This window comes from Notamacropus eugenii, chromosome 1, assembly GCF_028372415.1.
Source record: "Notamacropus eugenii isolate mMacEug1 chromosome 1, mMacEug1.pri_v2, whole genome shotgun sequence".
NCBI lineage: Eukaryota > Metazoa > Chordata > Mammalia > Diprotodontia > Macropodidae > Notamacropus > Notamacropus eugenii.
In genome coordinates this window covers 169,312,107-169,331,948 of record NC_092872.1, presented here as the reverse complement: position 1 = coordinate 169,331,948, position 19,842 = coordinate 169,312,107, and the positions used below count along the sequence as shown (strand labels likewise).

General features: G+C 37.3%; 1 protein-coding gene across 13 annotated transcripts in view; it reads right to left on the bottom strand.

Annotated features, from left to right (window-relative positions):
* The window catches only part of WDR93 (WD repeat domain 93), a 47,639-nt gene that overhangs the window by 26,394 nt on the left and 1,403 nt on the right, over positions 1-19,842 (bottom strand). For 2 of the 13 annotated variants that reach the window (XM_072618263.1, XM_072618297.1), the window contains exons 1-4: positions 6,015-9,810; positions 4,388-4,503; positions 1,226-1,258; positions 392-473 (exon numbers count right to left, since the gene is read on the bottom strand). In XM_072618263.1, the coding sequence (XP_072474364.1) occupies positions 392-473; positions 1,226-1,258; positions 4,388-4,444 (172 nt within the window). In that variant the 5' untranslated portion in view covers positions 4,445-4,503; positions 6,015-9,810. Of the gene's footprint in view, positions 1-391; positions 474-1,220; positions 1,259-4,387; positions 4,504-6,014; positions 9,882-11,183; positions 11,576-19,842 lie in introns of those variants that run through there. The other 11 variants (XM_072618277.1, XM_072618304.1, XM_072618290.1 and 8 more) reach the window with 9 other exon arrangements.

Here is a 19,842-nt window from a genome sequence, read left to right as displayed (position 1 = left end):
CCTTTGTTTGGGATGCAAACACCAATTGCTCTTCTATGTTTCTGTATCCCCACTATCTTGATTTACTCTGATCCATGGTTGAATATTTGGTTGATATTCATAAAGTAGATAGAACAGATCCTCACGATGCCTGACCAGAGACAGTAATAGCTCACTGCTACTTATAGGGCAGAAGGCAAATATTAGTAAAACCCCATATTCCTTCTTTCTTTATATCAATCCTACTTTCTTTTCCTCTCTCTCTTCTGACTCTCATAATCTTTGCATCTGCAATACTAAAATTTATGAGACTACTCATTTTCTTCTTGGCACGATGCCTACCATTCAAATAGGCTGTCCTACAGTCACGCAGAAGGAAGCAACAAATTGTTTGAAGTTGAATACTATTTACCTGTAACTGCCTTGGGTGGTTTAAGCTTCATAATTGGAACTGGACCACTTAATTTAATGTCTGTTTTCACAGAAAAATTTTCCTGTAAGAGAAAATTATAGAGCTTCACAGTAGAAGGCAGAGATCTCAAGAACTACAAGGCACTGGGACATGTGACCCACACCCACTAGCCTCATATAGAAAAAACCCTAAAGGGAAGCTCACATTTTGGAAACCCACCTGGGACTATGCTGAAATACCCATCGGACACAACAGAGGATTTAGGGTTGAACCTAATATATCCTTTTGTAGAACATACTATATCTTTTTGTTACTCAGGGCTCAAGCTCATTTTCCTAGGAGTCTTCTCATTGATGGAAATTGATAACTTGATACTCTCTGCCTATGTGAGGGATGGAATAGGCAGGAGCTTGGGAAAGAAGAGATCTGAGTTCTTCTGTCTTTAGCTTTTAAGAAGGACACATGTAAGTCCAGGCTTTCTTCAGGGAGAGGTTCTCAGAGGGTGAGAAAGACTTCAGGAAGAAGGCAACACATAGAGAAGCTGGCACCAGCTCAACCACAAGAGAGGAAGAGTCCTCAATCTCACGCAAAGGGAAAATCCCCAGTTTTTCTAGTGTGGTAAGTTGGGAATAGACATGATTGAGGTACTGGCTCCTCTACATGTTGGCTTCTTCCCAGAGTCTTTCTCTCTTTCCAGGTACCCTTACCTGAAGAGAGCCTAGAACTGAATGGAGAGCTTAGAACAAATAAAAAATCTGATACTAAATGTAAATCTTCAAGTAAATCTCTAAAATACAACCCAAATTTTGGAAATTCTCCTTAAAGCTTTTTTACCACATCTGAAAGATCTGACGATTCAACGGATTTCTGCAGGAAAAAACAAACAAAAACAAAACAGAAATGTGTTCACCTTTCACATGCTATCATTTTGCCCCTTCTAATTGCCCAGTATGGCTTAGATGCTTGGGGAGCCAATAATCATTCAACATTTACTGAATACTACCATGTGCACAGGAAGGTGCTAGGGTTTATAAGGACATACAGAGTTATAAGATAGATGGCTTCTGGGAGTTTATCACAATCTAGATGAGAAGACATGAAATCATAATAATAAAAGGTAGGATGTGATCAAATACCACAGGATTAGCTGCTGTTGGTCAGTTCTCTTAGTCATGCCTGACTCTCCATGAGCCCATGTGAGATATTCTCGTCCAAGATACTGGAGTGATTTGCCATTTCCCCCTCCAGATAATTTTATAGACTGAGGAACTGAGGCAAAAAGGTCTAAGAAACTTGCCTGGGGTCACACTGCTAGTAAGTTTCTTCCTGACTCCAGGCTCAGCACTCTATCCACTGTGCCATCTTGCTGCCCATAGGAGTAATATAAACAGAAAATATTAGAGGAGTTCATAAGGGGAAGAAATCATTACAGAGTGTAGTGATTGGGGAAGTCATGGAATGGTCATGAAGGAAATGAGACTTGAATTGAGCCTTGAAGGATGGATAGAATTTTGAAATAAAAAAGAGATAGGCACCACAGAGATATTAGAGTGGGGGAGGGGAGAAGGGAGCTAGCATGTAAGGATGGGCATGGCATTCAAGGGAGCGTAATCAGATTTTGAACGCTCCTGAATTCTAAACAGTTTGCCCATAGGTATTGTGAAGTCACTGAAAATTTCTGAAGACAGAAAAACTATTTTGGGAAGTTTAATCTGATGGTATTAGACAAAATGAATTGGAAGCAAGAGGAGGAGGAGACTAGTAAGAAAGTGACTTAATATGAAGTGAACACAGTTATCTTTGCAATCAATAAATATTTCAATGCGGTTATAGATTTTTTAAGGCTGTTTATGGTGTTTGTCTACAATATGAAGACTGCCATTACTCAGCTAGTAGTATCTCAGCACAGAGATTGAATTATTTATAGTGAACACATCTCTATTCCAAAGTTGTATTCCTAAATAGTAAACCAATAAACACTCACTGTGCACCTATTATGTGCAAGTCATTCTAGGATGTGGGAGAAATATAAAGCATAAAATATGATGACTACACTCAAAGATCTTATGATCAGATTGGAGAGATGTGAGGTATGGATATAAAAAGTGACAATAACGTCAGGATATGCTAAGTTCCAAATGAGAGAATAAATACTTCAGAAGGTCAGAAGAAGGAGAGAGAGGGATTTTAGTCACAGAATCACAATAGAGAGGTAGTAGGGGAATATCAGGTCAGACCTATGCTTAGGGAAAATCACTCTGGCAGCTACGCAAATGTTTGGAATAGTAAGACATTTGAGGCAAGAAGACAATTAGGGAGCTATGAAAGCCTGACCTACAATGGTAGCTGTTTTACTAGTGAGAGGATGCTAATGTGAAATATATTTTGGAGGTGGAAACAAGATTTGGCAACTGATTGGGTATATGGGGTGAGGTATAGAGTGAGAGGTCACTTTAGTTTCAGACCTAGGAAGACTGGGAGGATGGTGGTGCCTTCAACAGAAATGGGAATGTTCAGAAGAGGGGGTGAATTTGGGGGTAAAAATTAACAAGTTCTGCCTTGGACATATAGAGTGTGAGATGTCAAGAGACATACAGTTTGAAATGCCAATAGGCAATTTGTGATATGGAATGGAACTCAGGATGGGGTTATATATGTAAATCCGACAGTCATTCACATAAAAATGATAATTAAACCCAGGAGGGATCATGAGAAGAAGAGATATAAGAAATAAAAAATTAGTTGATACATAATACAGCAGGGGAAAAGACTGAAAAGTGCCCAAGAGTGAGAGAAAAATAATTGGTAATCTTAGGGGCAACCCAAGAAGGACATCAGATGCATTGGTAAGGGAGGTAGGTGCAAGGAGAGGAGTTTTACTAGAATCCAGAGGAATGAGAACCTAGAATCAAAACAGAAAGAGAGAGGGAGAGTAAAGGGAGAACTAGATAATGAATCAAATAATCTGGGTAAATTTAACCGCAACTATGCTACTGTGACTTTGGGCAAATTACTTAACCTTTGGGCCTCAGTTCCTTTGCCTATAGAATGTGGGGGCTGGACTAGATGGCCTCTATGGGACATTTTGGCTCTAATACTATAATTTTATTAATGATATTCTAATATAAGACTACATATATGATTTACTTTAAATGTGCATTTCTCCCCTGTAATTTTACTCTTCTATAATAAAATCTGATGCTGCATCTGAACCATTTGTGTTTTAGTTCACAGCAGACTTTAGTGAAAGAAAGACCAAGACCTAGATATATTGAAAAGAACTTTCTCCCTTTTTACCTATGGTTGGTGAAGTTAATCTGAGAAATACAGGCCCAGGACAAGGTGTTTTCCTATCTTGTCACACATATGTATGTGTATTATGTATGTTTACGTATATATGTGTATGCATTATCTCCACCAGTGGACTGCAGAGATCATGCGTCATGCCTCCTTGCATATTTCCATAACAATTAGTACAGTGGGAGATCAAGAGGGGGAGCAGACCTGGTGTAGAGGACTCTCTCTACCAAAGCAGGATGGCAATGTTCTCTACAACTTACATCATTAGAGCAGCTTAGAGCACTGAGTGCTTGTGATTTGCCCAGGGTCCCATAGCTAGTGTATGTCAGAGAGTGGATCCTGGATTTGAGACCAGCTCCTCATTACATCACACTGTCTTTATCATCATTAAGTATCCACTGATGAGAGTTAAATTTTTGAAAAATGTTCCTATGTTAGACTTAAAAAAATTCCACCTAAAAATAAAAAGTTATATATTGAGGATTATCCAAATGAAAGCACTGTGACTTGAATGTCAAATTCTAGCTAGAGACAGAGTTAGGAGAGCTAGACTGGAAAGTAACCAGTCAGGTAGGAACCTATGTTTCTAATCTTTCTCTTGCACTCTGGTATTCAGCCTAGAATGTGCTGAAGATTTGGGGTATGAATGTAAACCTGGAGAGAAACATACAGGTTGAAAATGAAACATTTTCTTACTAGATGCAAATGGCTAATTTTCTTCTTTGACATAAAAGATGAATGGGGTTGTTCCATCTCCTTAAGCCAAGAGTCCTTGGGCAATCGATATACATCTAGCCAAACGTCCCCAGTTCCTGCATTGGGAAACCAGTCATTGAGCAAGTTCAAATAGGCAAAATGTCTTTTGTAAAATAGTCTGCCTTCTCAGAACTTCTGGCAGGGGAATCTTTATATCTTGGTAAGAAGGATTAGGAGGATGCAATCACTGTTGCAAGCTGTGACCCCTGAAAGGATTTTTCTACTGTAATAAGATCCTTTAGAAATGGATAAACAACTTGTTATCACCAAACTATCAAGGTTGCAGGCTAGAAAGATTAAGGACAGTCATATAAGAAAATGGAGTTTTATGAGAAATCAGATTCTTTATACTTAAGCAGTGGAAATTTTGTTCAACCCATCTTAGTGTTGGGCCCTTGTCTCAAAGTCTTATGTGTTCCAAACAAAATATTTTGATTTCTACATTTAACACTTAACTATAAAAGAAAGATGTCTGGAGAGGTGCTTACACATGGGGGGAGGGGAAATAGCCATGGGATTTCTGATGAGTTGTGTTCCCCTAAACCCACTTGATGAAACTGAGAGATGTAAGAAGCAAGTAATGGGGACCATGAGGTGTAAAGGTACAAAGTAAATGTGAAGAAATTTGCCCCTTTACAAAGTATAAAGAAGGCCCTTCATTAATATGACAGAAGTATAGGGCAGCTAGACATAGGCTGATAGATCAGACTCAATAAACTCCAATAGCTCCCCATTACCTCTAGGCTCCAATACATAATCCTCTGACATTTAATGCTCGTCACAAACTGACCCCTTCCTATCCACTGAATCCTCTTCCACATTCCCCCCCATATACACTCTACAGTTACCATACTGGTTATCTTTACACACTCTGTCTCCTCCATCTGTACTGGCTGTTCACCATGCCTGAAATGTTCTTCCTCCTCATCTCTGCCTCTTGGAATCCCTTGTTTCTTTAAAATTCTAAGTGTCACATTCTAGGTGAAGCCTTCCCTGATCTCTTCAGTTACTAGTGCCCACCTAACTTGTGTTCATTTTGTATATGCTTATGTATCTTTGTCTACATATATCTACACACACACACACACACACACACACACAAATGCTGAATGTACACTTGTAGGCTGTTCGGTGGTACAATGGAGAGAGTGAAGACCTGGAATCAGGAAGACCTGAGTTAAAATCTGGACTCAGATACTTACTAAATGTGTGACCAAAGGCAACTCATTTAACCTCTGTCTGCCTCAGTTCCCCCATATGTAAAAGAGGGATGACAGCACCTATTTTCCAGGTTGTTGCGAGGATTAAATGAGATAACTTTGTAAAGCACTTTGCAAACCTTAAATTGCAACGTACATATTAGTTACAACGGTGGTGGTGGTGATGATGATTATAAGCTTCTGTTTCATTTTTGTCATTCTATCCCCAGTGCTTAGCATAGCATCAGGAACACAGCAGACACTTAAACGCTTATTGACTGGTTGACTAATATCACAGAAGATAACTGACTATGGAAGTTTGCTGGGCTGGGGGTATTTTGAAAACATAGAGTCTCTACATCTAATACCTGCTAATGTGGAAACAGAAATTTCACATTCCTCACAGGAAGTATATCAGAGCTGGACTGCTGCTCCTATGTAGGATGGGATCTCATTTGAAGGTTCCCTAAGGGAAAAAATAAATATATATCTGAAAGAGATGGCAGGTCTGCACACTTTAACAATGGTTCCTAGTCTGTCTTGCCTTGGAGAAGTATGGCCACAAAATTCCCTTGAGGAGAAACTTGCAAATTCAAACATGTAGTCTGCTTGCTAATATCTTCCTGGAAAAAGAAAAAACAGAAATATCACTACAGCTTATACTCAGCTCAATGAGAGAGAAAAATATATTTTGCTTTATTTTCTGGCTGACATTAGAGAAACAAATGTCTCAAATTTGTTGTTCATATTAAAGACATTTTCCAAAAACCATTTGCTGAAAGAAGCAATGAGGAATACCAATCCAGGCATTACATAAACATACTTAAAGATCTTTCACTTCAGTCGAGAATAGGACAAGAGCATATATTATTTCTATGTTTAAAATCTTTGGGATTTTCCAAATCTAATGATTTAGGAAAATTTCATGTCACTTGATACCCTGGCAGGCTAGCAGACATATACAGACCAAAGCCATCTACATCACTTTATTGGATATAGGCAGGTTCTAGTTGACACTAAAAATAAGGTATCTTTGCTGATTAATAACATATTGATTGAGTATAGTTCTGAGTTTCTCTGCAACTTTACTCAATATTAAGCATCAAAATTTTTACAAGACAAATTTCTATTAAGATCACATATCATTAAAATAAGGTAATGTTGGGTATGAAAAAATCTGGACACTAATGCACTGTTGGAGTTGTAAACTGATCCAACTATGGTGGAAAGCAATTTAGAACAATGCCCAAAGTGCTATAAAACTGTAATTTGATTCAGCAATACCAATACTAGGTCTGTATCCCAAAGAGATTAAAAAAGGTGGTGCTGGGGGAACCTTTCTTAACAAAAATATTTCTGGCAACTCTTTTTGTAGTAACCAAGAATTGGAAATTGAGGGGATGTCCATCAACTGGAGAATGGCTGAACAAGTTGCGATATATGATGGTAATGGAATATTACTGTGCTATAAGAAATGATGAATAGACCAATTTCAGAAAAACTTGGAAAGACTTATAGGAACTGATACACAGTAAGTAAGAAGAACATAGTAACAGCAATATTGGATGTTGGTCAACTGTGAATGACTTAGCTATTCTTAGCACCACAATGATCCAAGACAATTCCAAAGGACTCATAATGGAAAATGTTATCCATCTCCAGAAAAAGAATCGATGGAATCAGAATGCAAATTAAAGCATATTATTTTTCCTTTCTAAATTTGTTTTTCATGGATTTTTTTCCTCTGGTTCTGTATCTTCTTTCACAACATGACTAATATGGTAATATGTTTTGCATGATTGAACATGTATAATCTACATCAAATTGCTTACCATCTCAGCGAAGGGGAACATGAGGGAGGAAGAGAGAAAATTAGCAAGTCAAAATTTTTAAAAATTGTCTTTACATGTAACTGGGGAAAAATAAAATATTATTTTAAAAAATAAGGTAGTATTGCTATTCAATAGGATATAGATTGAGTGTAGCCTTACTATGCTAGTCTGCTCATTAGGCATCAAAGTTCTTATAAGACAAATTCCTATTTTAAAAAAATCACATATTTCCTTTGGCCCTAAGGGGACTATGGAGCAAGACTGCTTTTATTTTTTTTTCTAACAGTTGGGTTAGTAAAAAGATTCATCTCTCACTCTCTATCAGGTTATAGTATATACTCTCTTATAGGTGTGGAAAACATTGCTAATGGGGCAATGGGGTCTTCTTTGATAATACAAACCCATTTTTCCTCCTAATCTAATACATCCCTCCAGTGTTCCAATGTAGTCTTTATATGAGTGACAAAAATGGAAGACTCACCACTTCATTGACGGCTTTGATTAGGAAAAGAAATTCTTTGTAAAAATAAAAGAGACGAACAACACCTGAAACAGAAAACAAGTCACTATAAAAGGCAAGGCAGTCTGGTTTCCTAAACAGGTAGTTGAATTGCTGCCCCAATTGGTGTTACATAATCTCAGCTGGGCCCTTCCTGAACAGATTTCTTTGTTTTTTCCTGATAGCCCTCTGGGGCGTACCCTAAAGCTTCCGTTCCTCCAACCTTCCCTCCTTAAGCCACCTACAACACATTGCCCCTTCCCTTTCAGCAGAGGACATGCTCCATGAGGGCAAAGGACGTCCCACTTTTGTCTCTGTATTACCAGTGCCTAAGATAATGGCTGGCACACAGCAAGCCCTTAATAAAAACTTGTTGGATTTGATTAAATTGAAATGATAGGTAATTCCATGCATTAGCCCAGCTCCCTAATTGTCCTGCCCAAACCTACCACACTCACTTCAGCTTCTACCACTCCTGCAACCCTAAAATGCTGGTATCATTATTCTCACTTGAAATGCCCCCCCAGTTCTCTTCACCTGTCTGAAACTCTTCATCTTTTAGGTCCCGCTGAAGTTCCATATCCTCCACGAAGTCTTCCTCAACTGCCCTAATCCATACTTATCTTTCTTTTCTGAACTCCTTCCAAAATTATCACCTATATCACTCATTTTGCCGCTTAATCACATATTGCCTTGTAGTTGTTGACATTTTAAAAGTGTGTATATTTTTGCCTCCTCAATAAGACTGTAAGCATTTTGAGAACAGAGATAATAAAACAAATTTCATATACTCTCCACAGAACTTCACTGCAGTATATTCATTAGAAGCACACACTTGCAAATATGTATATAGTTTACAAATATTTATAAGGTATATATGCTGAATTATCACAGTTCTTCTATCACCATTATTTGTATAGCCTAAAAGAGGCTTTAATATAAGGTTGCATGTCATCATTTCTCATCCTGAAGACCTGGTTCCTTATTTCTAATCTGGTCTCCATCCCTACAATATAAGGATTACAAAAGTATCTGGCACACTACCAGTGACAGCCTAGTAAGGACTATAGGTCCCTAGGGTGTTGACCATATTATGTTCAGACTTCAAATCAAGAAGTTGAAATAAAAATAAAAAACAGCAACCTTTATTTCTGAAGCTCTAATGTGAAAGTTTTATCAATAGAGAACAGGTTCATTTAGATCCTGACACTAGAAAGGCCTCAAATATAGGCCTAGTGATGGTTATATATCTGTCATACAGACATACAGAACCAGCTTCACTAAATTAAAAAAGACTTGAGGGTGATTAATTTTTCAGCCACAATAACTCTTAAGACCTATAATGAAATTGCCCTTTGTGTCAGAAGAAAGACTACTCACTTAGTTGAAAGCATGGATCCTTTAGGTATAAAGAAGCACACTGAATAATTTTCATATGAATACAAATAGAGCCTCAAAGAAACTCTGTGTTTTTCCATAGTCTCACAACTGCTATATTATTCACATACAAGGTCTAATATTTGTTTAGATTCAGGTGTACACACTTAGATTTAGTAAGCAAATCTTAGTAAATACAATTCCACCCACACAGAAAACGTATATATCCCTATCAGAAGACAGGTTGCCTTTTGTTTCGATGTAAACCTGCAGGCAGCTCTAGAATGAATAAAAACAAAAACAAAAAACCAAAACCAGGAAGAGTAAGTACCCATTTCATCCACAGTAGCAACAAATATTTCATTCCCCATTTCTGTAACCCAGATGGAAACGATCTCAGTTTTGAGTGAATCCCAACTACAAACCCTCGAATAATTTAACAATGAATTGAAGACTCTCAATCCTTTGGATGACCCAACAAACACATAGCCTTTGCAGATGGTAATGCAGTTTGGTACACTCGAAAGCTGTGAAGACAAATGAGAGTACAACATCTATCAGTTGTCATTGTTCTCATGTTCTAAGTCCAAAAATCTTCTATAACATGAGCTGCTGTCGAAGAAGAGAAGAATCTTCAGGAATATATTCTTTTACCTCTCACATTATTAATTCTAATCTTCAAGAATCAACAATGATTTATTTTATGAAAGTACTCCATACCTGAAATGAGTACTGCCCAGGCCTCTACCCATGAAATCCTTCTCTGCCTTCAAGATGCTATTCAGTGTGAAGCCTTCCCTAAGCCATCCAGCTTGGAACAATCCCTCTCTTCCTAAAATTTTATCTTTTCATTTGACCTGTCTTATTCACTTATATTATAATTCACATTTTAGCTATTTGGGTAGATGTTTTATCCTCCATATAAATGTAAACCCTTTTAAGGCAGGGTCTGTGTTGTTTTCTGACTTTCTATCCCTAGGGCTAGCACAGTGTCCTTCACCCATACATGCTTACGGAATCAAGTCGACTATCACAGATAAGGATAGGGACTGGACTTGGGATCTTACTAGTACTGGGAACTTCCTAGGTAGTAAATTCCCTTTACCCATATGGGTTCAGGTTACCTTTTCATTAACATAGTGTCAGAGGGTAAGTGACTTGACCAGACGTTACACAATCAGTATGCATTAAGGCCAAGTCTTCTTGGTTCCTAGGCTAGCTCTTAAACTACTATATAATGCTGCCAACTGCCCCATCCTCTGCTCAAATACCCCTATTACTATCTCTCACCAAAGATGCAATAGGAAACATTTGCTTTCTACCATATTAGGAAAATGTCTCCCCCAAACTAGATTCATCTTCCTCCTTCCTTTTCCCACTAATCAGAAGTTAATGGATGAAAATCTCAGTGGTCTCCAAGTTATATTTATTTACTGTTATATTAAACTTAATATAACATTTAGATAGCTAGATATTACTGTAGATAGTAACATTATTACTATAGTAATATTATAGTAGTATATTATGGTAGCTAGATATTATTGTAGATAGACTGTCAGACCTGGAGTCAAGAAGACCTGAGTTCAAATTCAACTTCAGGCACTTACTAGTTGTGTGATTCAGGTAAATTCACTTGACCTCATCCTGCCTCAGTTTCTTCACTTGAAAAAAGGGATAATAGTAACACCTATCTCCCAGGGTTGTTGTGAGGATAAAATGAGATTATATTTTTAAAGTGCGTTGCAAACCTTAAACTGTTATATAAATATTATTATTATTAAATATTGTGATGCCTATTGTGCCAGCCTAATTTTAACAAATTCATATACCTGGAATTTGTGAGTTGGTAAATAGACAGTTGGCTGAATCTTAAGTATTGTAACTGCCTTTGCTGCTTCTCTCTCCTCAATGATTTCCCACGCCCGATCAAACAATAGGTTCACCAGTTTATTGATCATCCGGAAGGGCTGAGGCAGGGAATCAAGAATTTGATCTGGATCCTTTAGGAAATAATCTCCTTCTTCATCTTTAATCCAATCCTGCTCTTCATAATCCGGGATCTCCTGAGGTCCTTTTCGGATATATACTGGCATCTTGATCTTATTGGTCTACCTGTTGTTCTCAAAAGAAGTGTTCTTTGGGAGATATAATGGTAGAAAGTGGCAATTGCTTTTCCAGGAACTTCTGCAAAATTCTGAATCGTTGCTGAAGAAATGAGATGCTTTAAAAGAAATACAAAGTAGTTTTCTAAGGATAACATGTAATCTATCTGAGTCAGATTTCCTATTAATTCAAATGTAATGAGTCTATTCCCTCTGGAAACCTGAACTTTCATTATACCAGGCTCCTTACCTTATTCATCGAATATATTCCCTGCTGTCAGCTGTGATGTCAGGAATTTCTCTACTGATACTCAATAGTCTGCCTGATACTTATCATTAAATCCCTAGAGACTTTTTAGGTACTAGTCAGGCATATTTCCTATCTTGAATCCAATAGAATGTATGACTATAAAAGAAAGATACTGATTTTGCATATCACTGATAGAAATTGTTCTTATTACTAAATTATCTCTAGGGTTACTTCAGTTCTGACAATCAATGATTCATTATTTTAATTGCACTGGGTCCTGGAATACCATAAAACTTCTTTTGAGCAAAGCAATATATCCATTTAAATGAATTTATTCAAATATTTACAATGTAAAAATAAAGAAAATTTCAAATTCACATTGTGAAGGTTACAACATATAATTAGATGAGTAGTCCTATTGAGTTAGTCCATGTGTCTTGGGCAGCTACTGAAAACAGACTATGAGCTTGGCCCAGATCTAAATAAAAGGATGATAATCAGATAGACTGATTTTTTAAAATGGAAGATCATTTTCACTAATTTTTTTAATATCACATAAGCTGCAAAGAAGCACAGATCTACATTGGTAGAGGAGTACTTCACAAGGAGCTCATAATAAAAATGAAATTACAGGTTAATTTAAAAAAAAGAAAGGAAAACAAAACTTCCAGGAACGCTATAAAGCTATAAATAAGGGAAGACTATAATTTCAGAAGAATCCTAACTAGAAGTGACCCAAAAGGCAAGAAACTCTTGGTAGGAAGAAGTATGGTGCAGAATATTACCACTGATGACTTACCTGCAGATATGTAGGAAAGGAAAAAAAAGTGTTCAGGAGAGGGGAGGGAGAAATAAAACATGCTCAGCCTGATAGATGAAACAATATCCACAGGACATTAAAAGAAGCAGAGGCCAGCTTCTAGAACATTGGTTGGACCCTCTATAAAAGCAATAAAATAGATAAGTTCTCCCTACTCTCACAGTCCTCTCTTGACCCAGGACAAACTTGTAACTGCCTCTGCCAGGGCAGTTTTAAACACTTGACTTTTGGAATTAACTTCTTAGCAGTGTTCAAAGAGAATCTCATTGCCAAGATGAATTGAGGTACATAAATAAGACCAGTTCTGAGATAGGAGGAGAAAAAAATGGGGTGGCTGTGGATTAGTTTGAAGCCTTAGGAACAATAAAGTGATAAAGGAAGGAGATTCATGTAACTCAGGGTTTAAGTCTAGGTATTTCAATAAAACTTCCCTCAGTGGTAGAGAGAATGATTACTCATCATCAGGAGTCTATGTGAGGGACAGTATTCTTCATGGTCTTAGGCTTGATACTCACTAGCTATATGACCTTGGGCAAGTCACTTAACCCCAATTGCCTCATCCTGGGTCATCTCCAGTCATCCTGATGAATATCTGGTCACTGGATTCAGATGGCTCTGGAGGAGAAGTGAGGCTGGTGACCTGCACAGCCCTCCCTCACTCAAAACAAAGTCAAGTGCAAGTCATGTCATCATTTCTCTGATGGCATGGTCTTCTTTGACAACAAAGGACGAACACACACATAGACAATTCAAGGCTAATTGGGGAATGCATATAAAGGAGAGCTGGAAAGTGGAGAAAGGGGAAGGTGAGGCACATACAAGGGGTATAAGATGGCTGATGAGGACACGGAAAAGTCTGGAGAGTGAGTCAAGCTGGGAGTAAAGTGAGAATGGCTGGAGTACCTCCTGAAATGGCAGTGCCAGTGAGAGAGTTACCAACACAGCATCAGGATAGGGGGTGGGAAGACAGTTGGCAGGACAGAGAAATGCAAAGAGTAGCAGAGCCAGGAACGAAAGCTCAAGTTTAAATCATCTAGCCAGTTAGTCAAATTTCAGAACAACAAATCCAAGAACAAATTTTGCAAGCAGCAAACAAACAAACAAACAAAAAACTCTTCACATTCCAAGGTTTCTTTAAAATCAATAACATGAGATAAACCTGGAAGGAAAAATTTGAATATGGCATTATGAAGAACAAGAGAGATGTATTGTTACCCCCAAAATAAAATATCCTACAAAAATAAGCCTAAGCATCAAAAAAATTGGATATTTAGCAAAAGAGAAGAATTAAAATGATTCCTTCAAGAGAATACGCAACTAATGAGACAGCATACAGTTAAATACTTTTAAACAATACTGAAAGTCTAGTAATGTTGATTTTCATAAGGATAGTGCTAGACAAGAACATGAATGAAAGATTTTGGGGGGGATCTTATCATTGGCTGTTTAATTTTCTTAAAAACAGGAAAAAAAACCCTCTTATACTTCATCTAAGTGACAGTCTCAAGGCAGAGAGAGTATTAATAGGCTAAAGAATCTAAGGAACAGAAGTTCTATCCAGAAAATCAGGAAATGAAAGTACGGAAGAAGGGAATTTATATTTCATATATGTGTATTTGAACACTTCATTAGTAAATATTATAGGCAGCAGGAAAATGACTTTCAGATGAGGAGAAGATAGGATGCTTAGATAATAACTGAAAAAACTCTCGAGGTAGATGACAGGTTTTTAACCTTTCCCTTGCCTTTGGGGTACTGAGAGTAAAGACAGGACATTTGACATTGATGGGACATTCCAGAGAAGGAATTAAAACTGGGTACAATGAAAAGAAAAGAAATTATCTCAGAACAGCATGAAGTATTCCTACAGAGGCAAAAAGGAGTGAGACAAACTCTTTCCGGTGATGGGGGAGGATTCAGACACTTCAAGAGATCAGCTTCTACAAGACATGGCTGTGCATCTCAGTTTAACTCCCACTGGGGAGAAGAAGCGTTTCCTTTGGGCACTCAGGAAGGTCAGTCTCAGAGAGGGTTAAACAAGGGGTCTTAAATTCAAATGTCAAAAGACAGCATGACATCAAAATGAATAAACCATGAAGGAAACTAGAAAGAACAGGATCAAATCCCATTGACTAGTTTTATAGAACATTTCTCACTAATATATAATCCACAGAAACAAAAGCTCTTTGGAGTACTCAATATTTTTAATAATGTAAAGGTTTCTTGAGACCAAAATATTTGAGAATTCCATTTTAGAGAATCCTAAAAGTGGTAAGGAATAAGAAAGGGAGTATAATGAAAAACAATACATTGATAAATGGTCAAAAGATATGAACAGGCAGTTTTCAGAGGAAGAAATCAAAGCTATTTATAGCCAGGAGAAAAAATGCTCTAAATCACTACTGATCAGAGAAAGGCAAATTAAAACAATTCTGACGTACTACCTCACACCTATCAGATTTGCTAACGTGACAGAAAAGGAAAATGATAAATGTTGAAGTGCATTTTCTTTTGCAACATGGCTAATATGGAAATATGTTTTACATGACTCCACGTGTATAATCTATATCTAAATGCTTGACGTCTCAGGGAGGGAAGAAGAGAGAGAATTTGGAAGTCAAAATTTTAGAAGACGAATGTTAGAATTGTTTTACATGTAGTTGAGAAAATAAAATAAAATAAATCTTGGAAAGTGGCATTAAATATTTCTATCACTGAAGTAGAAGAATGGATAAATAAATGGAAGGTGGGAGGAAAGGGAGGACTAAGTACCTCAGTCTTATCTGAGTTAGGGTAAAATAAACAAGGGAGAGAGAAACAGTAAGAGTAAAATAAAGGAATTTTGAATAGGGCAAGGTAATGGAAGGAAGAAGCTGGAAGGAGAATGGGTTCAGAGAAATGTGAACAAAACAAACTTTAGAGACTACAGCCTTATTTATAAGAGGAGGTAAATCTACATATACATATATATTCATACATGTATACGTGTGTAATATGGCAATACTGTATGTGTACATATATGTATGAAGTTAGTGGGGGGAATCCACAAAGTTAACAATTATAATCCTAAATATGAATGAATTAAATTCTCTGGTAAAAAGGATAAAGAAATGGAAAAGAAAACAAAATCCAACAATTTGTTGCTTATAAGAAACACAATTAAAACAGTTAAATACTGAGTAAACATGAAGATATGGAACAAAATTGAATTTTGAGGAAACTGACGAACTAATAAATGTCTTGGAAGACAGATAATGAAGTATACTTCGTACCTCATGGCAGAGAGGAGGGAGACTACTAGAACAGAATATTTTATATATTGTCAGATGTAGTCACCATAGGGGATATTGTTGTTTGCTTTTCATTGTCATAAGGAAGGTGGGGTTTTTCTTATCAATCTGGGAGTAAGGTTGAAATGATCATAATATAAATGCAAAAGACATAAATAAAACTTTATATGAAAAACATAGGATTAAAAGTTATGGAGGAGTTATAATAGTAGTGGAGGAAATACATACACTGATGACAGGGCTTCCTAAATAGATATGCCCTATGTTCCAAGGCCTGTGACCCAAACGATATTTGATAATACTGCCCTCATCATACTACTAACTTACCTGGAGCAAACTAAAGATTGTGAAGAGGAAAACAACTCCAACTATTCAATCTCATTTTCTGGTTTTCCATCAACTACTGTTAACTCTTATATCCAAAGCTGTTCTTTTCACTTTGGGCACTAAAACAAAAATCTGGGATGAACTCTCAAGCCTCGCTACCACAGCTCTAGTCTACCTGTGTTCACTCTATTCCCTTTGCTGGCAATGTTTTCCCTTTTGGTCTTTGTCTATTGTCTTCCTATCAATCCTTTAAAGCCCAATTCAAATGCTACTTCCTCCATGAAGTTTTCTCTAAACCTACCTGTCAATATCAACTTTGAATCTTAGAAAGAAAAACAAAATCTTAGAATTGGAAGAATATTTGACCAAGAATCCAGTATCACCGCCTCTGAATGAACATCATAAAATTACATAGTACCTTTTTAGTACTTCTCTAATGCACTTATAACATTGTATTATCTATGTTTGTGTCCTCCTTACTAGACTATAATGTGTAGCGATGTCATAAGGACAAGGATGGTGCTGAGGGAGGCAAAAACGATACAGGAAAAGAGTTTCAGGTTCAAGAGACCTAGGCTCATACTTTGGCTCCAGCACTCACTAACCATGGAGAAATTACCCTCAAAGTACATGTTTCCTCTGTAAGAAAGAGAATAATGAGACTTGACCTCTCTACTTGATAGGGTTATTGGGGTGGGATAACTTTGTAAATCTTAAAGTGTTTTAAAATATGAACTGTTATAATGCTCATCATTTAAAATTTGTATTTCTTCCCAGCACCTAGCACGTTGCTTTGTACATAGCAGGTACGGTGTTTGTTGAATTGTTTTTTCTCACTTTCTAAATTTCAGGAACATTACTTAAAGTCACTATATTGTTCCCAAGAAAAATAAATATTGCATAGTTTCCCCAAGTAAAGCTTTTTCAGTATTTAGCAAACTCTATTAAAAGTGATTACATCTAATATCACGCTACAACTCTAGTGCCTTCCATCTGTTGATTACTTCCAGTTTATCCTGTATATAGTTTGTACATAGTTGTTTGCATGGTGTCCTGTTCCTTTAGATTGTGAGGTCCTTAAAGGTAGGGGCTGTTTTTGCCTTTCTTTGTATCTCTAGTGCACAGAATGGCACAAATAATGACATCAGATTTTCTGTTATTTAAAAATTCCTTCTTCACTTTAATGTATCTCCTTTCATCATCTGTAAAATTACAAACATTTTACAGTGGCTATTCCAAAATGTTCACTCTTTCTTTAAGTCCCCAGCTTACAGTGGTGAGCTAAGCCTGCTTTACTGAGATTAAGATCATTGATCCCTCACCTTGTGAAGGGAATTATGATTTTCATATTAATCTATGTGATACGTGAAATGACTATACTAATAATTAAATTTCTCAGGAGACTCTGGCTTGGGAGTCAGGGACTTACAATGAAGCTTGAAATCATCAATCAAACCCTTGACAATGCTTTCCCAGTCACTACATTCCTGTGCCTGTATACATTAAGTGAAGTGAATCAAAGATTGTAGAACCTATTCCTGTCACAAAACTCTGGTTGCCACTAAGTAATGACCCCAAAGACATGAAACAATACTGTTCCCACATGACTCCAGAACACCTGTATTATAGACTCATGGGCTTGTTGTTCTGTAATCCCCCTTTTCCTCTTCTCCCTCCTCCCCATTTGTGATTTATACATATAAATTGTGCCTTTACTCCAGCACAGAGAGAATTCCTCACTCTGAAACTGATTAATTGAACTGCTACTTGTGTCTCTTGGCTTGCTTTGCGTGGCTCCGGGTATTCATAGGTTAGAGACCAGTCCTGTCTGGACTACATGGAAAAACTTGCTAACAAACCTTTCTCAGGAATTCTCAGTATCATCTCTTGCTCTCTCCTCTTCCTTTCTCCTGACTCAAAAAGAAATGTCCTCCTTTCTCTTTCTACCTGTCCTCTTAATTCCATCTCCTCATCACTTCTCTTTAAGAATCCCTCTCCAAAAACTGTACGTTATGTTTCAGCTTTTCTTTCCACTGGCTTCTACCCATCTGCCTACAGATGTCTCAGGTCTCCTCCCCCTCCCCCCCAAAAACCCTCCCTTGACTCTTCCACCTATGTCCAAGTACTATCTGATGTATTTCTTTCCCTTCAGCACCAAACTTCTTGAAAAAGTATCTTCTACTTCATGCTTCTGCTTCATAAAGTACTCTTTTGCTTCCATCTCCATCATTACTGGAAACTGCCATCTGAAAAGTCATTCAATGACCTCCTCAATGACAAATTCAAAGTCCTTTTCTCATTCTTTATCCGCCTTGAATTCTCTGCAGCATTTGAGACTGCTGACTACCCACCCTTCTGGATAACCTTTTCTCCTCCCTGATTTCCAAAGTCTCACATAATATAATTTACAGAATTCACCTATTTTGCAAAACCATAAATACTCTATCATAAAAAAGAATAATTTATTCATAAATTCAGAAGCTTTAGTTCTTTCCTAATGAGAAAACTAAGAGTGGGCAGGGACTTTAAGGTACAAATTGACCAAGCTGCTGAAACTTAAACTAGATATTCTAGAATTCAATGCAAGTTAGGCTTGCAGGATGACACAATTTTTAAATGCCTTTAATTAAATCAAGTTAGTCTTTTAACTAGTATTTATTTAATGCCGACTATGTGCCAGGCACTATATTAAGTGACAGGGATCCAAATAAAGGCAAAAGACAGTCTCTCCTCTCAAGGAGTTCAGAGTCTAAAAGCAGAAACAACTTGCAAACTGTTAAGTACAAAAAGGATACATGCAGAGTAAGCTGGAGAAGGCCTGAGGTGATGGCCTGGAAAAGAACCATGGGGTTGGAAATACTGAAAGTCATGATGACAGCAAGAAATAGGTTTTGGGGCTGCAAGGTAGAGGGAGATGTGGAATGACAATAGATTGTGATCAGATAAACTAATTTCGTAGTTTGTGAACATGGGAATGTTACATTAACGGATGATGGCAAGATCAAGGGGTATGATCCTCTCTATATAGCTTGGGTGGATGGTGGTCATCAGGAATGAGTAAGCTGAGAAACTAAGAGGTTATGGCTTTTGTGGAAGTATTAGTATGAACGTTGAAGTTCCCTATAATGAGAGGAGGAGTTGAGAAAGAGAGAAAGACTTTGAGTCAGGTGCTAGACTCATTAAGGAAGAAGAACACCCCTCAGTTTTCTAGACAATGCCACTAGAATGTTGATTGGGTGGTACATACAGTTTGAACCTCGAAGGAAAAGAGATTGGTGGGTGAGGGTGGTAAAGAAACAACCCAAAAGTACCTCAGTGAGGTTGGACCAGATGATCTCTAAGAGGGACAGATAGGAGGCAGCAGTATATACCACATATATACATCAAATGATCCTGATGGTGACAGATCAGGGCACTGAATTCAAGAACCCTGGGACTAGTGACATTAAATAATGACCATACAGGAGAGGCATGAACATCTGCTTTGTGGCTGCACCCTAACGACTATGGAATTTTTCCATCTGATTTACTGATGAAATCTTCCATGTGTTGTCACCTCCATTAGAATATGAGTTTCTTGAGAGCAGAGATTGTCTTATTTTTCTATTTGCATCTCCAGAGCTTAGCACAATGCTTTGTAAATAGTAAGCACTTAATATATACTTTACTAAGTCATTCATAAGGTGTTAGTGGTCATTT